The sequence below is a fragment of the Phascolarctos cinereus genome, unplaced genomic scaffold (assembly GCF_003287225.1).
Source record: "Phascolarctos cinereus isolate Bilbo 61053 unplaced genomic scaffold, phaCin_HiC Scaffold_726;HRSCAF=1367, whole genome shotgun sequence".
NCBI classification, from domain to species: Eukaryota; Metazoa; Chordata; class Mammalia; order Diprotodontia; family Phascolarctidae; genus Phascolarctos; species Phascolarctos cinereus.
The window spans coordinates 261,608,336-261,629,571 of NW_027556098.1; the positions used below are offsets into that span (position 1 = coordinate 261,608,336).

The window sequence follows — 21,236 nt, forward strand, 5'->3', positions numbered from 1 at the left end:
CAGTTCTCTGAAGATCTAATCACCACAGCTGTTACATGTCATTGCAAATGTCTCAGAACCCAAAGTGATCATGAGTCTCATGGAGCCAGAGATGGTAGAAGTTCTGCATTAAAAAAAAAAAAACTCGTATCAATGAAAGATCTCAAGCCTCAGAGAGCCAGAGGCACCAGAGGGCGGCACTGAAGGAGACTTGCAGAGTTTTTGAGCAGAGACATCAAAGATTCTCAGCCTGAAGGAATTAACAGTGCTTCAGAGGGCTCAGGGAACAGGAGCTGAGTTCTTTATCCACATGTAGGATATTTCCTTTACTGCCCTTGTCTCCCGCCATCTTGGGATGAAGTTACAGGGGCTGGTGAGAAGTATGAGTTTAATCTAGTCTGGGAACTATCCCCTCCGGCACTGGCTGTTTCTCTTTCTCTCAACTCCCACTCCTGCCCTCCTAACACAGAGATTTCAGTAGAGATGTTGATATCCCCACAAATACACTGACCTCTAATTTCATCAATCTCCAACTCCATGGAGTCCAGACACCAATCTCTGTCTTCAAGTCCACCTTAGCATAGGGGATACTCACATCGTGGGTTTTACCATCACCATAACTATGATATCTCTGTGATTTAAATCTAAAATTCCTCTCATAACTTCTTATGCTTCTGCCTCTTCCTCTGCCTGCCTACTGCTACTTTAACCACATGAATTCCATTCTCACATTAAACATCTGTGTATCTCTACCAGGATGTTTCAGAGGCATAGCCAAGACGGTACTCATCTTTTCCCCCAAGACCTCATCCCTCCCTCCAAATTTTACCATTTCTTATTTTTTTGTTTTTGCTTTTTGGTGAGGCAATCAGGGTTAAATGACTTACCCAGGGTCACACAGCCAGTAAGTGTCAAGTGTCTGAGACTGGATTTGAACTCAGGTCCTCCTGACTCCAAGGCCAGAACTCTATCCATTGTACCACCTAGCTGCCCCAAACTTTACCACTTCTTTTGAGAGTACTAGCATCCTCCCAATCACCCTGATTGTTAACCTTGGATCCATCCCTAATTTTTCCTTCTCTTTCCCACCTCAACCAGTTGTCAAGTCTCGTAAACTCTACCTGGACAACATTCCCCCATCTGTCCACTCTGAACTCAGCCTCCATCTTAGTTCAGCCCTTCATTACCTCTTATCTGTACTACTACAATAGTCTCCTAACTGGTCTCTCTACTTCTACCCTCTTCTTCTCCAACAGAGGATTTTCTTCATATGGCTGTTAAATTAATATTCCTTAAACACACGTTTGACCAATGTCATTGTCTTATTAAAAAACAAAAAACAAACACTTCAGGCATTCCTATTGCCTACTGGATAAAATGCAAACTCCTTAATCTAAAATACAAGCCTCTTCAATCTGGTTCTTATTTACCTTTGCAGACTTATTCCATGTCTTCTTCCATATTACTCCATATTCCATATTCTGTTCATCAATTCTACACTGCAGCCAACTGATCCACTACCTATTCCCTAAACTTGGCGTCCCATCGCATTTCTTCTTTGCACAGGATGTCCCCTATACTTAGAATAGACTGTCTAGAACATACTTTCTCTTCACTTCTGCCACTCCAAATCTCTAACTTCCTTCAAGGCTCAACTCAGACCCACATGTTCCGTGAGGCCAGATTCCTCCTAATTTGTAATATTCTCTCCCTTCTCTAATCATCTTGTCTTTGTGTACATGTTGTCATCTGTGCTCCCAACCCCCACGCCACAGTAAAATGTAAGTTCCTTGGAGGCAAAGACTTGTGCTTTTGGTTTTGTATTCCCAATGGTTAGCCCAGTGCCTTATGTGTAGGCACTTACGCATTTGTTAAATTGAACAGAACACATTCAAAATAACTGACATAAACATAAAGGTGATATTTTAGACACCTCTTCAAGATGAAACCTTCATAATAAAGCTGTGTTTAGTGGCAGAAAGTAATTTCAAACAATGGCTTACACATCTTTGGGAAAATCCACTTACAACAAGCAGCAAGTTGAGCTGGCAATCAGGCGGCTCCATCTTTTTTCCACCCCACAGATAACCTATCTTACTTGCCTAGTTTGAAGTGCTTGCCAGACTCAGGAACACCTTACATATTATAGTCTTGATTGTTATTTTGCAACAACGTTGTTAATACATTAAACCAACCCTACAATAATGTTTCCAAACCCCACTCCCACCTGGACTTAAGACTTGAATTAGACAGTCAGCCTTGATCTGAGCTAACTTTCCTATGTAACATCGTTTCACTTAGCATCATCTTTTCCACAGAAGCGATTAACAAAATCGAGTGGATTACGCCTGCACTGTAATCCACAAACAATACAGATATTAATTTGACTTCACAGATATCTCAGCACTTACTGAATAAGTTAGGTCCAAGTTGATGTTTTCAGGAGTTGTCACTTGTTCACGTTGTCTCACCAGGACTCTCTCTTTTCTTCCTGCATCTTTAGCTTTTTCTAGGGCCTTAAGTCAGATGATTTTTAATTATTTTTGAACTTTTAGCAACTTATATATATATATATATGACTACATGATTTTATATAGGAGCTTATAAAATATATATTTTTCCTAAAGACACAAAAACTCACACAGCTTGTAGTTCAAGTTAACCAATTTTTAAGAGAAACAAATATACAATATAAGTTTTCTTAATAACATAATTAAATTTCCAAATATTTTTAAAGCAAAAAAAAAACTGATGGTGAATCAGCAAATGACTAGGACCAACATAGAAGAGAGGCCCTGTCCTGGTACATTATTTTTACTGACAACATGAAGACATTGACAGCATATCTATCAAGTTTCAGGATGACATGAAATTGTAAAGGGTAGTTTATATGTTGGATTAATGAATCAGCATTCAAAAAGATTGTAACAAGCTAGAATTATGGGCTAAACCAAACAAGATGAAGTTTACTGTGGATAAATGTAATCTCCTACACTTGGTTCAAAAAAATCAATTGCATAAACACAGAATGAGACAGACATCCCTAAATTCATGTGGAAAAGATTTGGGCTTTCTAGTTGACTGAAAGTTTAAAATGAGTACTAGCACTCAGAACAAGGGAGGTGATAATCTCATTGTATTCTTTGCTGGTCAGATAAGACTTAGAAAACTGTTTAATTCAGGGCACTACATTTTAAACTCCAGGGTAACAAAGTGAAGCACATCTGGAGAACAGCATCTAATATCATTAGGAGACTAAAACTGTTGTATAGAAGGAAAAGCTAAAGGAATTAGGGGTGATTCAGAGAAAATTGGGAGGGAGGGAGTAGCAGGGGAGGGACAAAATAAATCACGTTTAAATTTAAAAGGCTGCCAAATGAAAGAGGCTTACTTTGTCTGATTCCAGAAAAACCATCAATGGGCAGAAGCTACAAGGAACTGGATTTCTGAGAATCACAGATTTCTAGAGGTAAGGGGGGTGGGGGCTCTAATGTCAACCAAAATTCCTCATTTTATAGGTGAGGAAACAATTTGAGAGAAGTTAAATGACTAGAACCTAGGTATACTGATTCCTAATTCAGTGCTTTTTATGTCATCCAATGAAGGCACCTCATTTTAACAGCAAACAAATAACTGAATTTGCTGTCATAGTCAGAAATTGTTTCTGTAGGAATGTGATTAAACTACTAAAATCATTTAAATGCTTCCTTAAGCCTGAAAACAAAAGTCCACAGGCTTTGCAAACTTTATTAGTTGCTTCTGTAGCTCATTATAGAAGCTGAAAGTAGTGGAAATAAAAGCAGAGAGAATCCGTGAAGTCTACTTATGGTTTTATAGCATCAACAATTTCATTTACTTAAAAAAAAAAGGAAAGTTTTAAAGATGCCCTGAGAAACAACCAGAAATGATGAGAGAGCAAAGCTATGAATGATGAGGCATCAGAAACAGACTGACAGACATACCAACCATCAAAAAGGCAGGGGTTCTTTTTAGGCTTCAGAAAGCAAGTATCTAAGGCTTTATCTTCACAAAAGTATTAAATCCAGTCAGACAATGAAGAAAAAAAATTTACAACTCTTGACAAATTGGCCAAATTAGTCTTAATATCACAGCCTAAGATAAATATTTACAATCCAGTATGGGAAGTCAAAAGCTTCATGTTAGTAAAAGGACAGTATTCTATGTTCTCATAAATTACATAATCTTAATTCCTATGAGTCAATGAACTTACCAATTTTAAGTCTCCACAACTGTTGGCAATACAGCTTTCTTCTACCAACTCATTTACTTTTTTTTCTAATTGTCTAATCTTTTCTTCTGGACTGAAATTAAAATTTGCAAGCTTTATTTAGAGCATTAAATTGCCTAAAATACTAATAGTTGATAAATTTTAATACTATCCTTGTGAAAATTTAAGAAAACACTATTACCATTACACAATTTTACACAATTTATTCTTATGTCAGATCCTGTGACAAATGAAAAAAAATAGCTACTATAGATAAAAAGATTATATCCTTTGACAAGCAGAACTAAAGTCCATTCATTTGCTAGGAAAAAAAAATTCAAAACACTCACTACCAGAGAGAAGCTACATGAAAAATTAAATTTCTAACTGGATAAAGGAATTTAAAGAAACAGGTTCCAGGAGTATAAAATCATAATCTGAAAAGGATAGAATCAATAAGATAGTTAACTGTGTCATTTCAAAGTCATTCCCTCAAAACAACAAAATTGACTCTTTCCACTATCATCTTCTTTAAGCAAGACCGACTACTATGTTACCATACTCTATGTGTGACAATTCCTAAATGAAGTTTTCTCAAATGAGTGGGCTGGTAGATGAACCACTTGGCTTCTGTCCCCAAAAGGATTTTTTTTCTTTTAAAGAGGGTTGTTACAAGTGTAGTTTAATCAATAAAACCATGTTCTCTGATGAACCTTACAGTTAGGATATTCAGTATAATTCATTTTCAAGGAGTTGAGGTCCATATCATGATGGATAGGGTTTACTTTTAAGTTTATCATTGTAAACTATTCCTACTGTTCTAAAGACTTTAATAAATTCATTTTTGCATGCTACTTGTAGGAAAGTTGAAGTTTAAAAAACATACAAGGATGTTTTGAAGACCTTGTGAACAACTAGTTTATTCTACAGATGGCCAGAAAAATGTAATATTTAAATGAAGATATAATAACTTAAAGAATTGTCCTTATACCTAGAAGAAACAAAATGTTACTATATGGAAAATACAATAGGTTTTTCCTTTCTACAGGAGCATCCAAAGTTATTTATCAAAAAAGGGAAAGATATATTCTATTTATGGTACAATCCATACCTTTCAGGGTTTTAAGTATAGCAATTTTTTAAAAAATGTGCTAGATATACAGATTATTGATAACCAAACCTTGAATCTATATCAACTTCAAGACAAATTTTTTATCTTTTTGTCTCTCTCTATACATTATAATGAAAGTCAGGTAATGTTATAAGAAAATTGATTTTTTTTTTTTGGTAAGGCAATTGGGGTTAAGTGACTTGCCCAGGGTCACACAGCTAGTTAAGTGTCAAGTGTCTGAGGACAGATTTGAACTCAGGTCCTCCTGACTCCAAGGCTGGAGCTCTATCCTCTGCGCCACCTAGCTGCCCCGAAAATTGATTTTTCAATGTTAGTTTGACAACCTGAAATGTTTAGGTTATATTTTTAGAAGCATTTTTTAAACCATCATTTCATATTTATAATATCATTTTAGTCATCTGGACTTCAAAGGAAGTAGATATCAGTATTCACAAAAATTACAATATGTTTAAAAAAATAAAAATATCACCCAGCACACACATGAATATTGTTCTTAGATGGGTTTACTATAAGTTTCAATAAACAAAGGCTGTGTTATGAATATTATACTGATGCTGATTTTAAAAATACTTATATAGCATGTATTTTTTAAAAAGCTACTCCAACTAAAAACAATAGCAAAACAAATTACATACCTGTCTTCGTTTTTGGCTTCTAATGGAGGAGCAGGGCCTCTGGACTGACCAAGAGGGTCAAAAGCAGAACCTGAGGTAAAATTGGAAAATTTGCATTAAATTTGCAATTCATCATAATGGACCCAATAATGAACTAGGACTTAGGTCTCCAGAATATTATCATTAGATAAGTTATTTAACTTTTCTAGTTGCTATGTGAATATAAAATTTATAAATAATAAATGTTTTGAATTTCATCATGTTTATACATTATTTTGAGCACACGGATAAAAAAGTCCTTAAAATACAATATGTATTTTGCAGGTTAAAAAAAGTTAAGATACAAAGATATTATAGGGGAACCCTTTTTTTAAAAATACCAAGAAAAATTATGAATAACCAGCAAGTCTAATTTTTTAAGAATAGAATAAACTCAAATCACCAAATTAGAAGAAAAAAGTGAACAATCACAAGGGCAAAAAAATTATCAAAAATCATGATGCACAATTCCATGCCAATAAATTTGATATCCTAAAAGAACTGGATATTTATCTTCAAAAGAGCAAAATACCAAAACTAACAAAATGAACAAACAATCTAAATAGACCAATCCCAGAAGAAATCAAACAGGTCCTTAAATAATTTCTTTGCAAGAAAGACACAGAACAAAGCCAAATTCACTTGATTTTTAAAGAACAAGTATCATACGGCCGTGAGTAATAGAATCCTACAATCTCAAAAGAAAAGAACTTGAGCATCACCCAAAGTACAGTGTAGAGGACTATGGTGGGCAGGAGCAGGCCATAACAGATATAAAAAAAAAAAGGAATCACAAAGGAGAAGTGTAAAGGATGTCCTCCAGGAAATGCATGGCAAAAAGATGGGCTGGTTACAGAAAAGAGCAAGTGACAGTCTACATTCTCCACTGATAACTTTGCAACATCACAAGAAAGCAAGGAAAGACCCCATCACATTAGGCAGATCTCCAAAGTCAACTAATGAGAGGAGATGAACAAGAGCATCACAAGTTGGGCAGGCATGGAGGGGCTGTAATCTGTATCACTGGAGGGAACACCTACAACAAGAGATCACAGATCCATTTGAATATTTTGAGTACGTGTTTATATGTATTATACATATATGTATTGTTTAATATACATGTCTATGTAGCTACACACATATATACATACAAACCACAGAGGAATGCATATATACAAACAATATAAAAACTAGAGAAAATTAGTAAAGATGGTATAACAAACCTCTTAAAGCCGCTTTTGTGAAACCAGCTGCCCTCACCGCTGTCATAGGGCGAGTAACTCCATCCTTAAATGAATAAAAACCATTATAAGTTTATTTTATAAACAAAAGGTTGATCTTATGTTAAACTATTTTGAAGTTAAGATGGATCAAATTTTGACTATTTGAATTTTAGTAACTGTCAGCCTGATTTTCCCCTTCCTGTGCTTCACCAGCCACATGTGCAGCCAAAGAGAGAAGCCTGCCCTTACCTTCACCCAATTCTGACTCTGACAAAAATTTACTTACTCTCTATTTAGCTAGAAAATTCACTTTACCTATAACTTGGCAGTTAGTGTTTATTATAGTTTCCTACATGGCTCTGAAATTTACACAGAAAACTTGAAAGAGGCAGCAAAGTAACAGTATGTCCTGGAGATCAGCATGCCAGCACACTGCTGGTCCTGTGCCCAATCCTCAAAACGGGTTTTCTTTCTTTCTTTTTTTTTTATAGGTTTTATTTCTTAATACTGTATCAAATTGTCTAGCAACTTGAAATAAAATATAAGGGAAAGTACTTTTCTCATGTAAATCTAAGGAGGCCCATCCCTCCCTCACAAATTTATATCAGTCAAATCTCTAACTCACAGATTAGAGAATTAAGCTCACTATATAAGTAACATTTTGTTAAAAAATTAATAATTTAAAATTATTATGAAAAGAAAACTTTACTGGCATTATTCTAGGTACTTTAAAAGAAAGCCACACAATAAATAAGTCCCAAGTTACCTGAATGGCCCCTGTCATTGGCCTCCCCAACGATGATGTCAGTGATGTTTTAGACTAGCAAACAGAAAAATTCAGTTAGTTTAAATGACTCTGAAAACATTTACCTTTAATCTTGTTTACTCACAGTAGTAAGGGCTTTGTACCAAATCCCACTTTCTTGATTATTTTGGCTCAGGCTAATTCCAAATCACTCTCAACCATGACAAACAACATAGTAAAGTGGAAACTACTATAAGCTTGTAGAGAGAAAACATGGATTTAAGCTGTAGACGTGATACTTGCTAAGTATGTATCCTAATATAATTCACTTCACTTTTCTAAATCTGTTTCCTCTTCTGTACAATGGGAACGATAATATTTGTACCATGCAAAGGATGAGATTCTTACAAGAAAACTTGAGATAGCATGATATCAATGTGAGCTGTTATTCCAGCACCAAAACCCAAGCCTGCCCTAGGATCCTGTGCATGATGCCTACTCAGTTTGACTTACAATAAGATACCATATACTGCAAGATCCATGGCTATGTACTGTGGTCCCTTGTTTACCAAAAGAAAAGCCTAATGTAGGAGTTAGTGATCTTCACAGGCAAACAATTTCTCCGAATCTTCATTTCCTCACCCGTAAAACAGAAAATAATGCCTTGAGTGCCCATATTAGTGTCGCCATGAGGATGAAGTGAGGTAAAAGTAGGTAAGAGGCTTTGAAAACTTTAAAGTACTGTAAAATATCAGCTATTCTCACTATCCTATACTGTGCCTACAGATCTCTTTAAGGTGGAGGGAGTACAAGTGTACTTTGGAAAATGTCTCTGAGTGCTCATGATGCTTTTACAGACAGAAGAGTAACCGTCATTGGTAAGGCCTGTGCTTTAAGGGTTTAAAGAGGAGAAAGTCCACTTAATAGCTTCATTAAAATAAAACTGACCCCATATCCAGTGGCTATCGGTCGGGTTGCTGCTGTGTTGGGTATTTTGGCAGTTATCTTGAGGAAAAAAGAAAAAAATAAAGTAATTTATAAAATTAATGTGTTTTTATAAGCTAGGAAAACAGAACTGTCAAGGAAACGGAAAAGAGAGGGTCATAAAGAAGGACTTTTTAATATTATGTACAAGAGTTCACACATGGCTAATTTCTTAAAAATTATACTTCTTAGGTGCTCAGGCACTATCATAAAACAAGAGTGGAGGCAGATCACTCATTTTAGGACTCAGAGAATCACAAAATCTCAGAGTTGAAAGTTTTCTCAGAAGACTAGCCTAATCTATTCCTATCTAGGAATGTGCCTATACAGTGTCCCTGCTAAGTAACCATTCAGCCACCATTTGAGGACTTCTAGTATAGAGATAAAGGCAGCTAGGGGGCTCAGTGGATACAGCACTGGGTCTGGAGTCATGAAATCCTGAGTTCAAATCTGGCATCAGACACTTACTAGCTGTGTGACCCTGAGCAAGTCACTTAACTCTGTTTGCCTCAGTTCCTCATCTGTAAAATGAGCTGGAGAAAGAAATGGCAAACCACTCCAGTATCTTTGCCAAAAAACTCCCACCAAAACCCAAATGAGGTCATGAAGAGTCAGACACGACTGAACAGGTAAAGGGGAACCCATTATATCCCGTGGTAAATCTGTTCCACTTTTGGACAACTCTATGCCCTTCTCTATCAACTGATTCTGGTTCTGACTTATGAAGCTTTGCCATTGATTATTAAAGAGGAATTGATGTGAGTTATGTTCTGATAAAAATACATGAAGTCTTCTAGGCTACTTGGGATCATTTAGTTTAGTACAATGGAATGATGTTTTAGTATGTGATCTCCCAATAACCTGAGGAATTAAACCGTCATATTATTCTCGACTAATAACTTATATGATTAGCAAAATTAAAAAATTAAAAAATAAAGCACATTTCAAACAATTAGACTAACCTCTGTCTGTTTTGTAAAAGTGTCTATATTTGCAAGCATGTAAACAAATACCTCAATTTCCTGTATGACAAAATTTACTTACAGGAGGTCTCCTGCCATGACTAGTTCTCACAGCCTGCTGAAATGCTGTATCATTTTCCAATTCCTAAAATTAAAACATATGTTTAGCATTAACATGAATTAGAAACTGAAAAGCAGTAAAATTTAATTGCTTACCTAAAATCTTCTGTCTTTCCAAATCTTCCATCTGACTAACCCTACCCATTAAACCATTTTTCCTATCACTATCATATACAAACATCCTTAATCCTATTACACAGGTCTTCTTACTATCATTTTTATAGCTTTGGCTTGTGCTACTCTTCTCAGTAAACATTTCCTGATTGCTTAAAGAGAAAGAAAAAATAAAAACACATCTTTCCATACTGTCTAGTGTCATGTTTAGTGGAAAGAACTCTCAGCTTGGAGTCACTAGACATAGATTCAAGTGTGACATTTACTTTACGACCCCGGGCAAGTCACTTAAGTTCTCAGATCCTTATTTGTAAAATAGGAATAAAGTGCTTATATTATCTATGTAGCCAGATTGTTGCGATAATTTAATGAGATCATTTATGTAAAGTGCTTTGCCAACCTTAAAAGCATGATGTAAATAAGTGTCAATTATTATTACCAACTTTTAAAAATCTGAAGATACAGAAAGGATGAATTGCAGTTCACTAAAATACTAGATTAGTATCTTGATGATTTCATTATTTACATGCATTTTTCTTCATTAAAAAACACACACACACAGAGCAGAATTTTATGGTTCTCAGTGAACCATAAAATAAAATGTAACTTTCCTATCATCTGAATATTATTCACTGCCTGCCTGATTCCCTTTTCTCCTTCTTGAGCTTTATTCATCACGGGTATTCCTTTCTCCATCCTATCCTCTTTTTGATCTTGGTGGATCACAGACTCATACACATACAGAGTGCCCCCAAAGTCTTAGTGTTACACAGCTTTTAAGCAAGAGTGTTGGGGCCTCCTGTATCTAGATGCAGCCCATGATGCTCCAGACCACCCCTCCAACTCTGCCCCCCAGGCCTTCTTCTCAAGCAGGCAACACCATCAACCTTATGGTCTCTTTCACCTCTTGTAGAGTTCCTCTCAGAACCTTGCGTCCCTAAGGGAGAAGCACCTAGCCAGCTTTCCTTCCCTCTTCAAACCCAGCCCAGGCCACGAAGCCCAGGATCACCTTTCCACCTTGCCTATTCCCAGGTAAATTCCTGTCCCCTCCCCATTTCAACTCCCTTTTATGTTTTTCTCACACTTAAATGTAAGCTCCTTGGGGGCAGGTAATATCTTTCTATTTGTATTTATATCCCCAGTGCTTAGCACTGAGCCTGGCACACAGTAAGCTTATTGAATGAACTATTTATCAATCTATTGATCTAGCTATCATCTATCTATTCATTTATCTTTCCTTCTTTACAAATGGCTAGGCAAAGGATATAAAATGATATCAATATAAAAATTCCAATAACTGGTTTATTTCCATTCATTCTTTTAATTAAATATTATTGAGAATACATTACATTGTTTTAGGAAAGTTACCTTATATTCTACAGAATCTAGGGTATTTTGATTCATAAACCAGCTTAAATACAGGTAAAAAAGATATTAAGCCCTGCACATAAAGTTTAAGATCAATCAAACTGTTTGAATTTTAGTAGCTGTCTTCTTGGGTCTCCTCTTTTTGCACAAGTGCCACCGGTATTCCTGCTTCTAGCCAATCCCTGTGTGTCATGAATTATGTAGATATTTACAAACGCTTAGGAAAAAACATAAAAATGACCAAAATGATAGAAATTTCCATAGTTTGGTGTTTCTATCACAGGAAAAATTTTCTTTGGCTAATTACTTTAATTAAATTTTACTGAGCAAGATACATGAAATTATATTAGGAAAGCAACCTTGTTTTCTATGGAATGTAAGGCATTTAGATTTTAAGCAACTGGTTGTAAGACAACTTTCTAATATTCCAATATTCACTAATGGAGAGAGTACAGATACAGATGATCCAGAAATTTCTATTTGGCTTTCAAATGTATGACTCTTGTACTTATATTTAAATGTACTCATATTTATACTTATATTTAAACATAGTTGTCTGATGTTCTAATAATTCATTTTATTCTGATGGCTGGGGACTTTATACCACATTGTGAAGATATGACAACTTGGGAAGAATTAATAAACAGGTTTTCCCATCCTGTTATCTTACTTAATTTCTTGGTGCTAGGATTCAACCTATTGTAAAACATTAATCAGAGAACAGCTTCACTAATCTTCTTTAGGGATGGAGAAGAAAAACAAGTATCAATAAACCAATTAGACAGAATAGGTGCTAAGTCAATAACAACTTTGGAGTTAACTATTTAAATAGCCTTTAAAGTTTATTTTCTTTCACATATACCATGCTTATTGCTTTTTTTTTTTTTAGTGTAACTTCCTTCGCAATTCTTATATTTATAAATAACACTTTAGTTCAGAGAAAAACCACTTTTCAGAAATTCCTAAAAGCTATGGAACTGCAGAACAAAGAAATTAAGAATTTATGAATTATGCTGACGTTTACTACAAACATTAACTTTTGGCTCTGATAATTTAAAAAGCAAATTAACTTTCCTATGTCCTTCAGAAGCTTCATAAGGAGAAAGACTATGCCATTCTTTGATGTTTGTCAGATCAGAACAATTCTTTGCTTAATACATGTTTGTTGAATCTAATTAAGTCATTATTCACTTCTCAGTGGTTCAAGAGATAGTCTCTAAGATTCTGCAGGCTTAGACCTACAAATCACTCAGACATTGTATAGCACTCAAAAGAAACACTATCCTTCAAAATTGTTCTATGTGAGATTTCAAATTAAGATCCCTTCCAACTGCATTAAAGAAGGTTAGTGGGGCAGCTAGGTGGCGCAGTGGATAGAGCACCGATCCTGAAGTCAGAAGGACCTGAGTTCAAGTTAGGCCTCAGACCAAACATTTGACATTTACTAGCTGTGTGACTCTGGGCAAGTCACTTAACCCCAATTGCCTAAAAATAAAATAAAATTAAAAAAAAAAGGTTAGTGTCGGTAAGGGATATGTATACATGTACATATTGCCTCCCTGAATAGACTAAAAAGAAGCTCTTTGGGGACAGGTATTATTTCATTTTGGCTTTGTATCCTCAGTGCTTTTCATAGTGCCTGTCACATAGTAAGCACTTAATAAATGCTCCTTGACTTCATCTTTCCTCACCTAGATTAACTTAATGGCCTCTCTTAAGAGTACTCCTACTCTGTTCCCTCTCTAATCTAACCATCACATAACTTCTTAAATTTTTTTTCTAATATATTGCTGTTATCATGTCACTATCCTACTCAGTAATCTTCAGTGGCTCCCCATTGACTACTAAATAAAATAAAACTTTCTAGATTTGGAATTCCAAGACCCCTCCATAACTTATCTTCCAGCTGAATTTCAGTACTCCTTAATTTACTCCACATTATAGTCAAATTCAATGATTCTTTATCTCTCATTTTCATTCTACCCTCTTCTGTCTCTATACCTTACTTAGCTCACACCCTCCCTAATGCCTGGAACGGACCACTTAAAAGGCCCTCACTCTAGATAAAGGTGACATCATACTTTAAATTTTTGTCACAGCATGTCTCTATGTTGCAATTATCACACCTACCATACAAGTTATTTGAGTATGTTTTTCCCCTCCCCACCATTAGACCCCCTTGAGGGCAGGATCTGTGCCATTCTAACGACAGTAACCAGAATAGTTTGTACGTAACAGTCATTTGCTGAATTGATGGATAGTTTATTTTCTTTATTTTTCGGTCAGCTAGCTAGCATTTATTATGTGCCTACACTGTGCTGAGTGCTGAGGATACAAAGAAAAACAATCAAAAATGCAACAAGGCACTATTGGCATTAAGACAGATCAAAAGGAGCTTCTTGCATTTTAACATTTCTGGAAGTTTAACTGAGACTTGAAGTGGAGGAAGCTGGGACATGGAGAAGAGGAGGGAGAGTAGTCCAGGCATAGGCATAGCCAGTGAAAAGCACGGAGCAGTAAAACAGATTGTTGTGTGCAAGGAGGCCAGTGTCATTGGATGGTAGAGAATATGGAGGGGAGTAAGAAATAAGAAGCCTGGAAAGGTAGGAAGGACTCAGCTTATAAAGGCTTTAAAAGCCAACTACAAGATTTTATATTTGATCCAGGAGGTAATAGGGAACAACTGGAGTTTAGAGAATGAGGGTGGGTTGGGGTGGGGAAGGTGATATAGTCAGATTGTATTTTAGGAAGATAAATTTGACAGCTGAGGAGGGAAAGACTTGAGACTAGGTGACCAATCAAAAGAGTCTACTGTAATAGTCTAGGTGTGTGATGGTGAGGGTCTACATCATGGTAGATACAATGTCAGAGAAGATAAAGAGTTACATGTGAAATATGTTATGAATGTAGAATGGACTGGACTTGACAACCCATTAGATATGGGAAAGTGAGAGAGACTGAAGAGTCAAGGATGACATCTAGGTTGTGAGTCTGGTAAACTGGAAGAACAGTGGCACCCTCCACAGTAATAGGAAAAGTTAGGTAGAGGGAGGAGTTTAGGGGAAAAGATGATGAGTTTACTTTTGGACATGCTGAGTTTGATATGTATATGGAATATCCAGTTGGGATGTCTAATACGCAGCTGGAGATTGGAAGAGACTGGAAGTCGTACGATTATCCTCACCTTCTAACAGACCTTCCTACCAAAAATAAAGTTGTCATAAATGGAGGTTAGTAAAATTAATGAATTCACCACCCATTTAACAAACATTTACTAAGCACTACTAAGAGCAAGACACTGTGTTCTGCACTTTAGGGGAAGCAGGAAAAGGTGACAAAGAAAACTAAGAAAAGTTCCCTACACAAACAACTCACCCAGGGCAGAATACAGTAAGTGCTATAAGAGAAGCAAAGATGGATTACTAACGGAGCTCTGCAGAGGGAAAGATCTGCCATGACCTCCGCACCAGTACATAAGCGCAGAAGACAAAATGCGGAATACAACAAATGTCTACCAGAACCAGCATGCCAACATTAGAGAAAGTTTACAGTATTAAATATTTTACCTCCGTATCATAAGTTGGATTATAGTCATTGTAACCGGAATAGAGATCATCTTCATCTGTCTCGGGAGCCAGGTGCACATTTTGCATCATTTGTACCTATGAAGAATTTGATATGCTAAATACATTCTTAAGCATAAACAAAGGTTTCAAAACAATTCTAAAACCAAAATGCTTCCATGATTTGGCCAGTCTGCTTATATTTAGCAATGAGTGTTATTCTTGGTAGTTTTACATTTTTTTTTTCATATCACCCCCACCCCCAAAAGTACTTCCAATTCTGTTCTTCTTTGAAGAGGTGAGAGGGGGGAAAGTAACTACGAATTGGCTTTGCTTAACTTTTTCTTTAACTATGAGTGGAGGTGTGGGATGGAGAGGCACGATCTAGGGAGGCAGGTGGAAATAACTGCTGTCACAATTGGGAGGTACAGATCAAAGTCCACTAGCTCTGGAGTCAAAGAAACTGGCTTCAAAATCTGCTTTTGATTCTTACTACCACAGTGAGCTTGTCTAAGTTAATTAACCTCCCTGGGCTTGTTTCCTCATCTGTAAAATGAGAGAGTTGGACTGAACAGCATCTATGGTCCCTTTTAGATCTAGAGCTCTGATCCTACATGCAAACAGAGTATCAATAGAACTTTTAAAAAACACTTAAGGACTGTATATTTTTGGGTCTGTATATCCCCTTATATTCTGTGACTGTGAAAGCAAACACCCAGGGGGCAAATATTTGGTAGAAACAAACTTCCTAACTATTCTATCAGAGTTTCTGCCTACATTTGAACACAGTGAGGACTTGAACAGCCTTAGAAAACCTTTCAGTTGAGTTGTAACCATTTTAGCAACCAACCCAGGACTAAATCTGGAAATACTTCAGTGAGAAAATACAAAATAAATACCAAGAAAAGAAAAAAAAATCATGAGTTTTCAGAGCTGGAAGAGATTATTTCACATCCATCAGTATGGATATTAACTCCATCTGTGCAGGTCACAACCCATCCATGCACCTAGATAAGTGATTTTTAAAAATCGTTTTATTCATACGTTTTGGATTTACATCAATCATTTCCAACCCCCTTCCCAAATGAACTCGCCTGTGTGACAAACTAACAACAACAACAAAACAACAAATCAGAATCAGGAAAGAAAACAAAAACAAAAACAAACACGAGAGTGACCATAGCTGACAACATACACACTATTTTGTCCTAGCAGTACTCTACTTTTCTGATGTGAAGAAGAAGTTATGTTTCAGGAGAACTGGATCATTCATGCATCGTTGGTGGAGTTGTGAACTGATCCAACCATTCTGGAGAGCAATTTGGAACCAGGCACAAAGGGCTATAAAACTGTGCATACAGTTCTATACAATAGCACTTCTACACCTGTATCCCAAAGAGACCATAAAAATGGGGAAAGGGCCCATATGTACAAAAATATTTATAGCAGCTCTTTTTGTGGTGGCCAAGAATTGGAAATTGATGGAACGCTCATCATTTGGGGAATGGCTAAGTAAGTTGTGGTACATCAATGCAATTGAATACTATTGTGCTATAAGAAATGAGGAAGCAGACTTCAGAAAAACCTGGAACTGATGCTGAGTGAAGAGAGTAGAACCAGGACACTGTACACCATAATAGCCACATTAGGTGATAACTAACTTTGACAGACTTATCTCTTCTCAGCAATGCAAAGACCTAAGACAACTCCAAAAGACTCATGATGGAAAATGCTGTCCACATCCAGAAAAAGAACTATGCAGTCTGAATGCAGATTGCAGCATATTATTTGCTTTCCCTCTCTTTTTTTGTTTCTTCTTTCTTGTGGTTTCTCCCACTGGTTCTCATTCTTCTTTACAATGTGACTAATGTGAAAATTGGTTTAATAGGAATGTATATGTTGAGCCTATATCAATTTTCATGCTGTCTTGGGGTGGAGGGGGGAGAGAAATGGGGAGAAAATTTGGAACTCAAAATCTTATAGAAGTGAATATTGAAAACTAAAAATAAATCAATAAATTTATTTATTTAAAAAAAGGTTATGTTTCACTATCTGTTATCTAGGACCTTCACCTTTATAGAGTTCAGCTCCCTGCTGTAATGTTTTCATTTATAATCTTCAAGTAATTGTGTCTGTGGTTCTTGATTCTGCTTATTTCATTCTGCATGAGTTCATACAAACCTTCCCTTGTTTCTTTGATTTTCTGTCTTCATTTCTTAATGCACAATAATATTCAATTATGATAATGTACCATAATTTATTCAGCCATTCACCAAATGATAATGGACACCCACTTCACTTTCAATTCTTTGCTACCACAAAGAATATTGTTTTGAACATTTTTTGAAATATACTAGCTGTTTCATCTTTGACTTCCTTGGGCTATATGACCAGTAGCCACACCACTGAGTCAAAGGACATAGTTTAATTCCTTTTCTTGCATAATTTGAAACTGAAATCCAGAATGGTGGACCAGTTCACAATTCCACTGACAGCTATTAATGTACCTGTCTTCTTACAGCTCTTTCAAATTTGACTTGTTCTCAGCTTTTGTCTTTGATATTTTGTTAAGTGTTGGGTGAAATCTTAAGAGATGTTTTAATTTTGCATGTCCTTTACTATTAGTGATTTGCAACTTGTTTTCATGAGGTCATTTATAGTTTATAATTCTTATGTAAAGTATTTTCCCCCATATGTCTTGACAACTTATTGTAGTTTCATATTGATTGTATATTACTTGTGTCAGTTGATATTTAATGCAAATATTTTGCCTACTCCACCATTTTTTTTATTTTCTTAAAAGCTTTTTTTTTAGTTTTATGCATCCTGATTTTTGTTTATGTTCTCGTGTAACAGGAATAACCCCACTATACATGGCTTACTTATGATTTAAAGCTCTTCCTACACACACACACACACACACACACACACACACACACACACACACACTCTGAAATGACTGTGTACTTAATACAGACATTATTTAATAGTTCATCCTTGTCTATCCCTTTCATCAGGTAGATGATTCTCAGGACTCAATAAAACTTACATCCAATAAATACAATTATGAACTGTGCAAATTTTCCTGCAAAACCTGAATGGATGAAATGTGTTTTATCTGATTTCCAATTTTGTGCATAAGTTGGAACTCTAATCAAGCTTGGCTAATCCTGGCAGAACTATCCTTGATCTTAGCTTTAATAGGCCACGAAGCAGAAGTGACCAGTTAAGATTAAAAGGATAGGTTTTTCTGGGTACAGGAGACCAGCTATCTAAATTCTGGCATTGGTGATATACACTTCGAGTCTGAGGGGCCCACAAATCTCGGCATCGAAATCACAAGAGCAGTGTGTGTGGGGTTGTGTGGGGAGGGGAGGTATAAAATCCTGTACGAAAGGACTGGAAGCCAGACCCTGAAGTGGGGGCACTAGGCGAATGGGGTCAGATCCACGCACCTCGGGCAGAGGAGAGGCTAGGTGGCCCAAGGGATACAGGGCTGACCTGAATCAGTAAGACCTCGTTTTAAATCCTATCTCGGGCACTTAGCCGTGGGACCGTGGACCCGTCACTTCACCTTTCCTTAAGCCTCAGTCTTTCCATCTGTAAAATGGGGATAATAAAGAGTATCTGCATCACAAGACTGTGGGACTCAAATGAGAGAGCACAAGTAAAGCATTTTGCAAGCTTTAACGCGCTACCAGAATACTCGCTGTGACTGCGCCTAGGACAAGTCGGGGGGCGGGAGGATCCTGCCCTACCCAGCCTTGCTGCAGTCTCAACGGGGGATGGGAGCCCCGGGGATGGGAGCCCCATGGACGTCCGCCGCTCTCCCGAGGCCTGGAGCATCCCCGGCACCGATGGGTGCAGCCCCTCCCGGGTCCCCAGATGTACCCCTCCTACCTCCCGGGGAAAGGAGCGGAAGTCCCCGCGGGAAAAACGGGAGGAAGCAGCAGCTTTCCCGGGAAACGGCGGGACACGGGAGGGGGGAATCGAAGACCACGGCTCAGCTTTGTGTGGTTGGCAACGGAGGAATCCAAGGAAGCCGTTCCCAGAGCGCTCTGCGCGGGAAGAGGGGGCGGGGCTTGGAGCGGGAAGGACCGGACCTAGTTGAGAGGACTAGAGCGCTAGCTAGGGAGGAGGGGCGGGGCTTTAGCGTAGGGGGCGGGGCTTTAGTGTAGAGGGGCGGGGACCTAGTTGAAAGGGACGGGGCTCTAAGAAGGAGGGGCAAAGCGTTAGGAAGGAGGAGTGGAGGGCTCCAGGAAGGGAGGGGATAGGGAAGGGCTTTAGGGGAAGAGGTGTGGCTCTATGAGGGAGGGGGCAGGGCTCAAATAAGTGTTTGTTATTTAACAAATTTATTGTTATAGAAACCTTTAAGGTGTGTCCTGAAAGTATTGTGGAAAACAAACCTGTGCAGTTGAGTAAGACTGTCTGTTACTTAGCAGAGCTGTTTTTAAAGGAATCCCTAAGTTGTGTCGTGAAAGTATTAAGAAAAACAAGCAAACAACTAAAAAGAAAACCCAAACGACTAAAAAGAAAACCAAAACTCCCCAAAACCCATTGGTCCGAAGATTTTCACGGCTCACAGCGGAATAATACGGAATTGCAAAAACAAAACCCCAAACCTCAAACCGGAAGCAAAATAAACATCCAAAAGTAGGGGAATGATTAATTAAATTTTGGTAAATTAGTGAAAGGTATATTGATGCAATTAGACTGACAGGTATTATTAGGAATACAAAAGAAATCTTGAGATTTATGAAATAATGATCAAAACGGCAAAAGTAGATCAGAAGGGAAAGGCAAAAGACTACTATTGGGGATTTGAAGTAACTGAAAAGTTATCAATCATTTATTTATTTGTAAGTTCTGAGTGGCCAGCTAGGTGTTTCCAGCCAAGTGATATAACGACAAAAGGACCTTATGTTTTATTAGGAGAAACATTTACATACAGGGGAGATGTCAGGGAAATTCTGGATCAAACTGATGACATTACTTGGTGTGAGCTGCCTTTAGGCAACTAGTGGAATACAGGGAATTTCTAGTGTGTGTTAGAAGTGAGTAGAAGTTAACTGGAAGGGAGAAGAGGAGGTACTACCACCATCTCCCCTCCCATTCCCCCCACAACTCATTTTTCCAAACTACTTTTGTCGAAGGCATCATCATCCTTCCAGGTTCACAACCTCAATCATCCTCAGTTCCTCACTCTCTCTCACCTCACATATATAATCAATTCCCAAACCATGCTGCCTCGTTTTTGTCTGTTGTTTTTGTTTGTTTGTTTGTTTTTGTTTTTGTCTGCTGCTAGGTAGAATAGTGGCTAGATCACTGGAACTGGAGTCAGGATAGACCCGAATTCAAATCCAACCTCATATACTTATCAGCATTGTGACCCTGGACGAATCACTTAACCTGTCTACCTTAGTTTCCTCATCTGTAAGATGGGGAAATAATAGCGCCAACTTCCCAGGGTTGTTGAGAAGCAAACGAGGTAATAATTCTAAAGTGCTTACCACAGGAAGCTATATAAATGTTAGAATAAGTTAATTTAAGCAGAACGTGCTGCTTACAAAAAAAAGCTAGCATTCATATAGTGTTTTAAGGCTTGCTAAGCGCTTTTACAAAATATTGTCTCGTTTTAGGATGCTATTATTATTCCCATTTAAAGAGGAGGAAACTGAGGCAGACAGATAAGGAATTTGCCCAGAACCACACAGTTGGTAAGTGTCTGAGGTCGAATTTAAATTCAGGTCTTCCTGACTCCAGGTTCAGCCCTCTATCCATCACTTCCACCTAGCTGCCTTAACCTCTCCAGCTATTTTATTGCTTTAAGTTTTGGGAAATCCTTTGAATACACTATCTTCTCTGATGCCCACAATAACCTGGTTAGAAATGTAGGACTGATACCTCGTTTTTATCCCTATTTCTTATTACCTCTTACTCTTTTTATCCCTATTTTACAGGTAAGAAAACTGAGGTGAAGACTTGCAGGTATTAAACGTCAAAGGCAGGATTCCCATTCAGGTCTCCCAATCTCCAAGTCTCGGGCGGTAGCGTCGGGCCGGGCGGAACCCCCAGAAGGGCGGAACTTGAAGCCTGTGGGAGCCGGCATCCGGAGGTAGCGGCGAGAAAGAACAGCTTGAGGGGCGGAGCTTCGCTTTCTCTTCG

The 21,236-nt window shown here is 37.5% G+C and overlaps 1 protein-coding gene across 3 annotated transcripts in view; it reads right to left on the minus strand.

Annotated features, from left to right (window-relative positions):
* IFT88 (intraflagellar transport 88) overlaps window positions 1-19,169 on the minus strand; it is a 116,316-nt gene extending 97,147 nt beyond the window's left edge. For 2 of the 3 annotated variants that reach the window (XM_020968797.2, XM_020968796.2), the window contains exons 1-9: window positions 18,972-19,169; window positions 15,075-15,170; window positions 9,989-10,051; window positions 8,909-8,965; window positions 7,982-8,035; window positions 7,216-7,279; window positions 5,975-6,044; window positions 4,211-4,301; window positions 2,391-2,495 (exon numbers count right to left, since the gene is read on the minus strand). In XM_020968797.2, coding sequence (XP_020824456.1) covers window positions 2,391-2,495; window positions 4,211-4,301; window positions 5,975-6,044; window positions 7,216-7,279; window positions 7,982-8,035; window positions 8,909-8,965; window positions 9,989-10,051; window positions 15,075-15,164 — 594 coding nt within the window. In that variant the 5' untranslated portion in view covers window positions 15,165-15,170; window positions 18,972-19,169. Of the gene's footprint in view, window positions 1-2,390; window positions 2,496-4,210; window positions 4,302-5,974; window positions 6,045-7,215; window positions 7,280-7,981; window positions 8,036-8,908; window positions 8,966-9,988; window positions 10,052-15,074; window positions 15,171-18,526; window positions 18,672-18,971 lie in introns of all 3 variants that reach the window. The other variant, XM_078147083.1, reaches the window with a different exon arrangement.
* Between the last annotated feature and the right edge of the window lie 2,067 nt (window positions 19,170-21,236).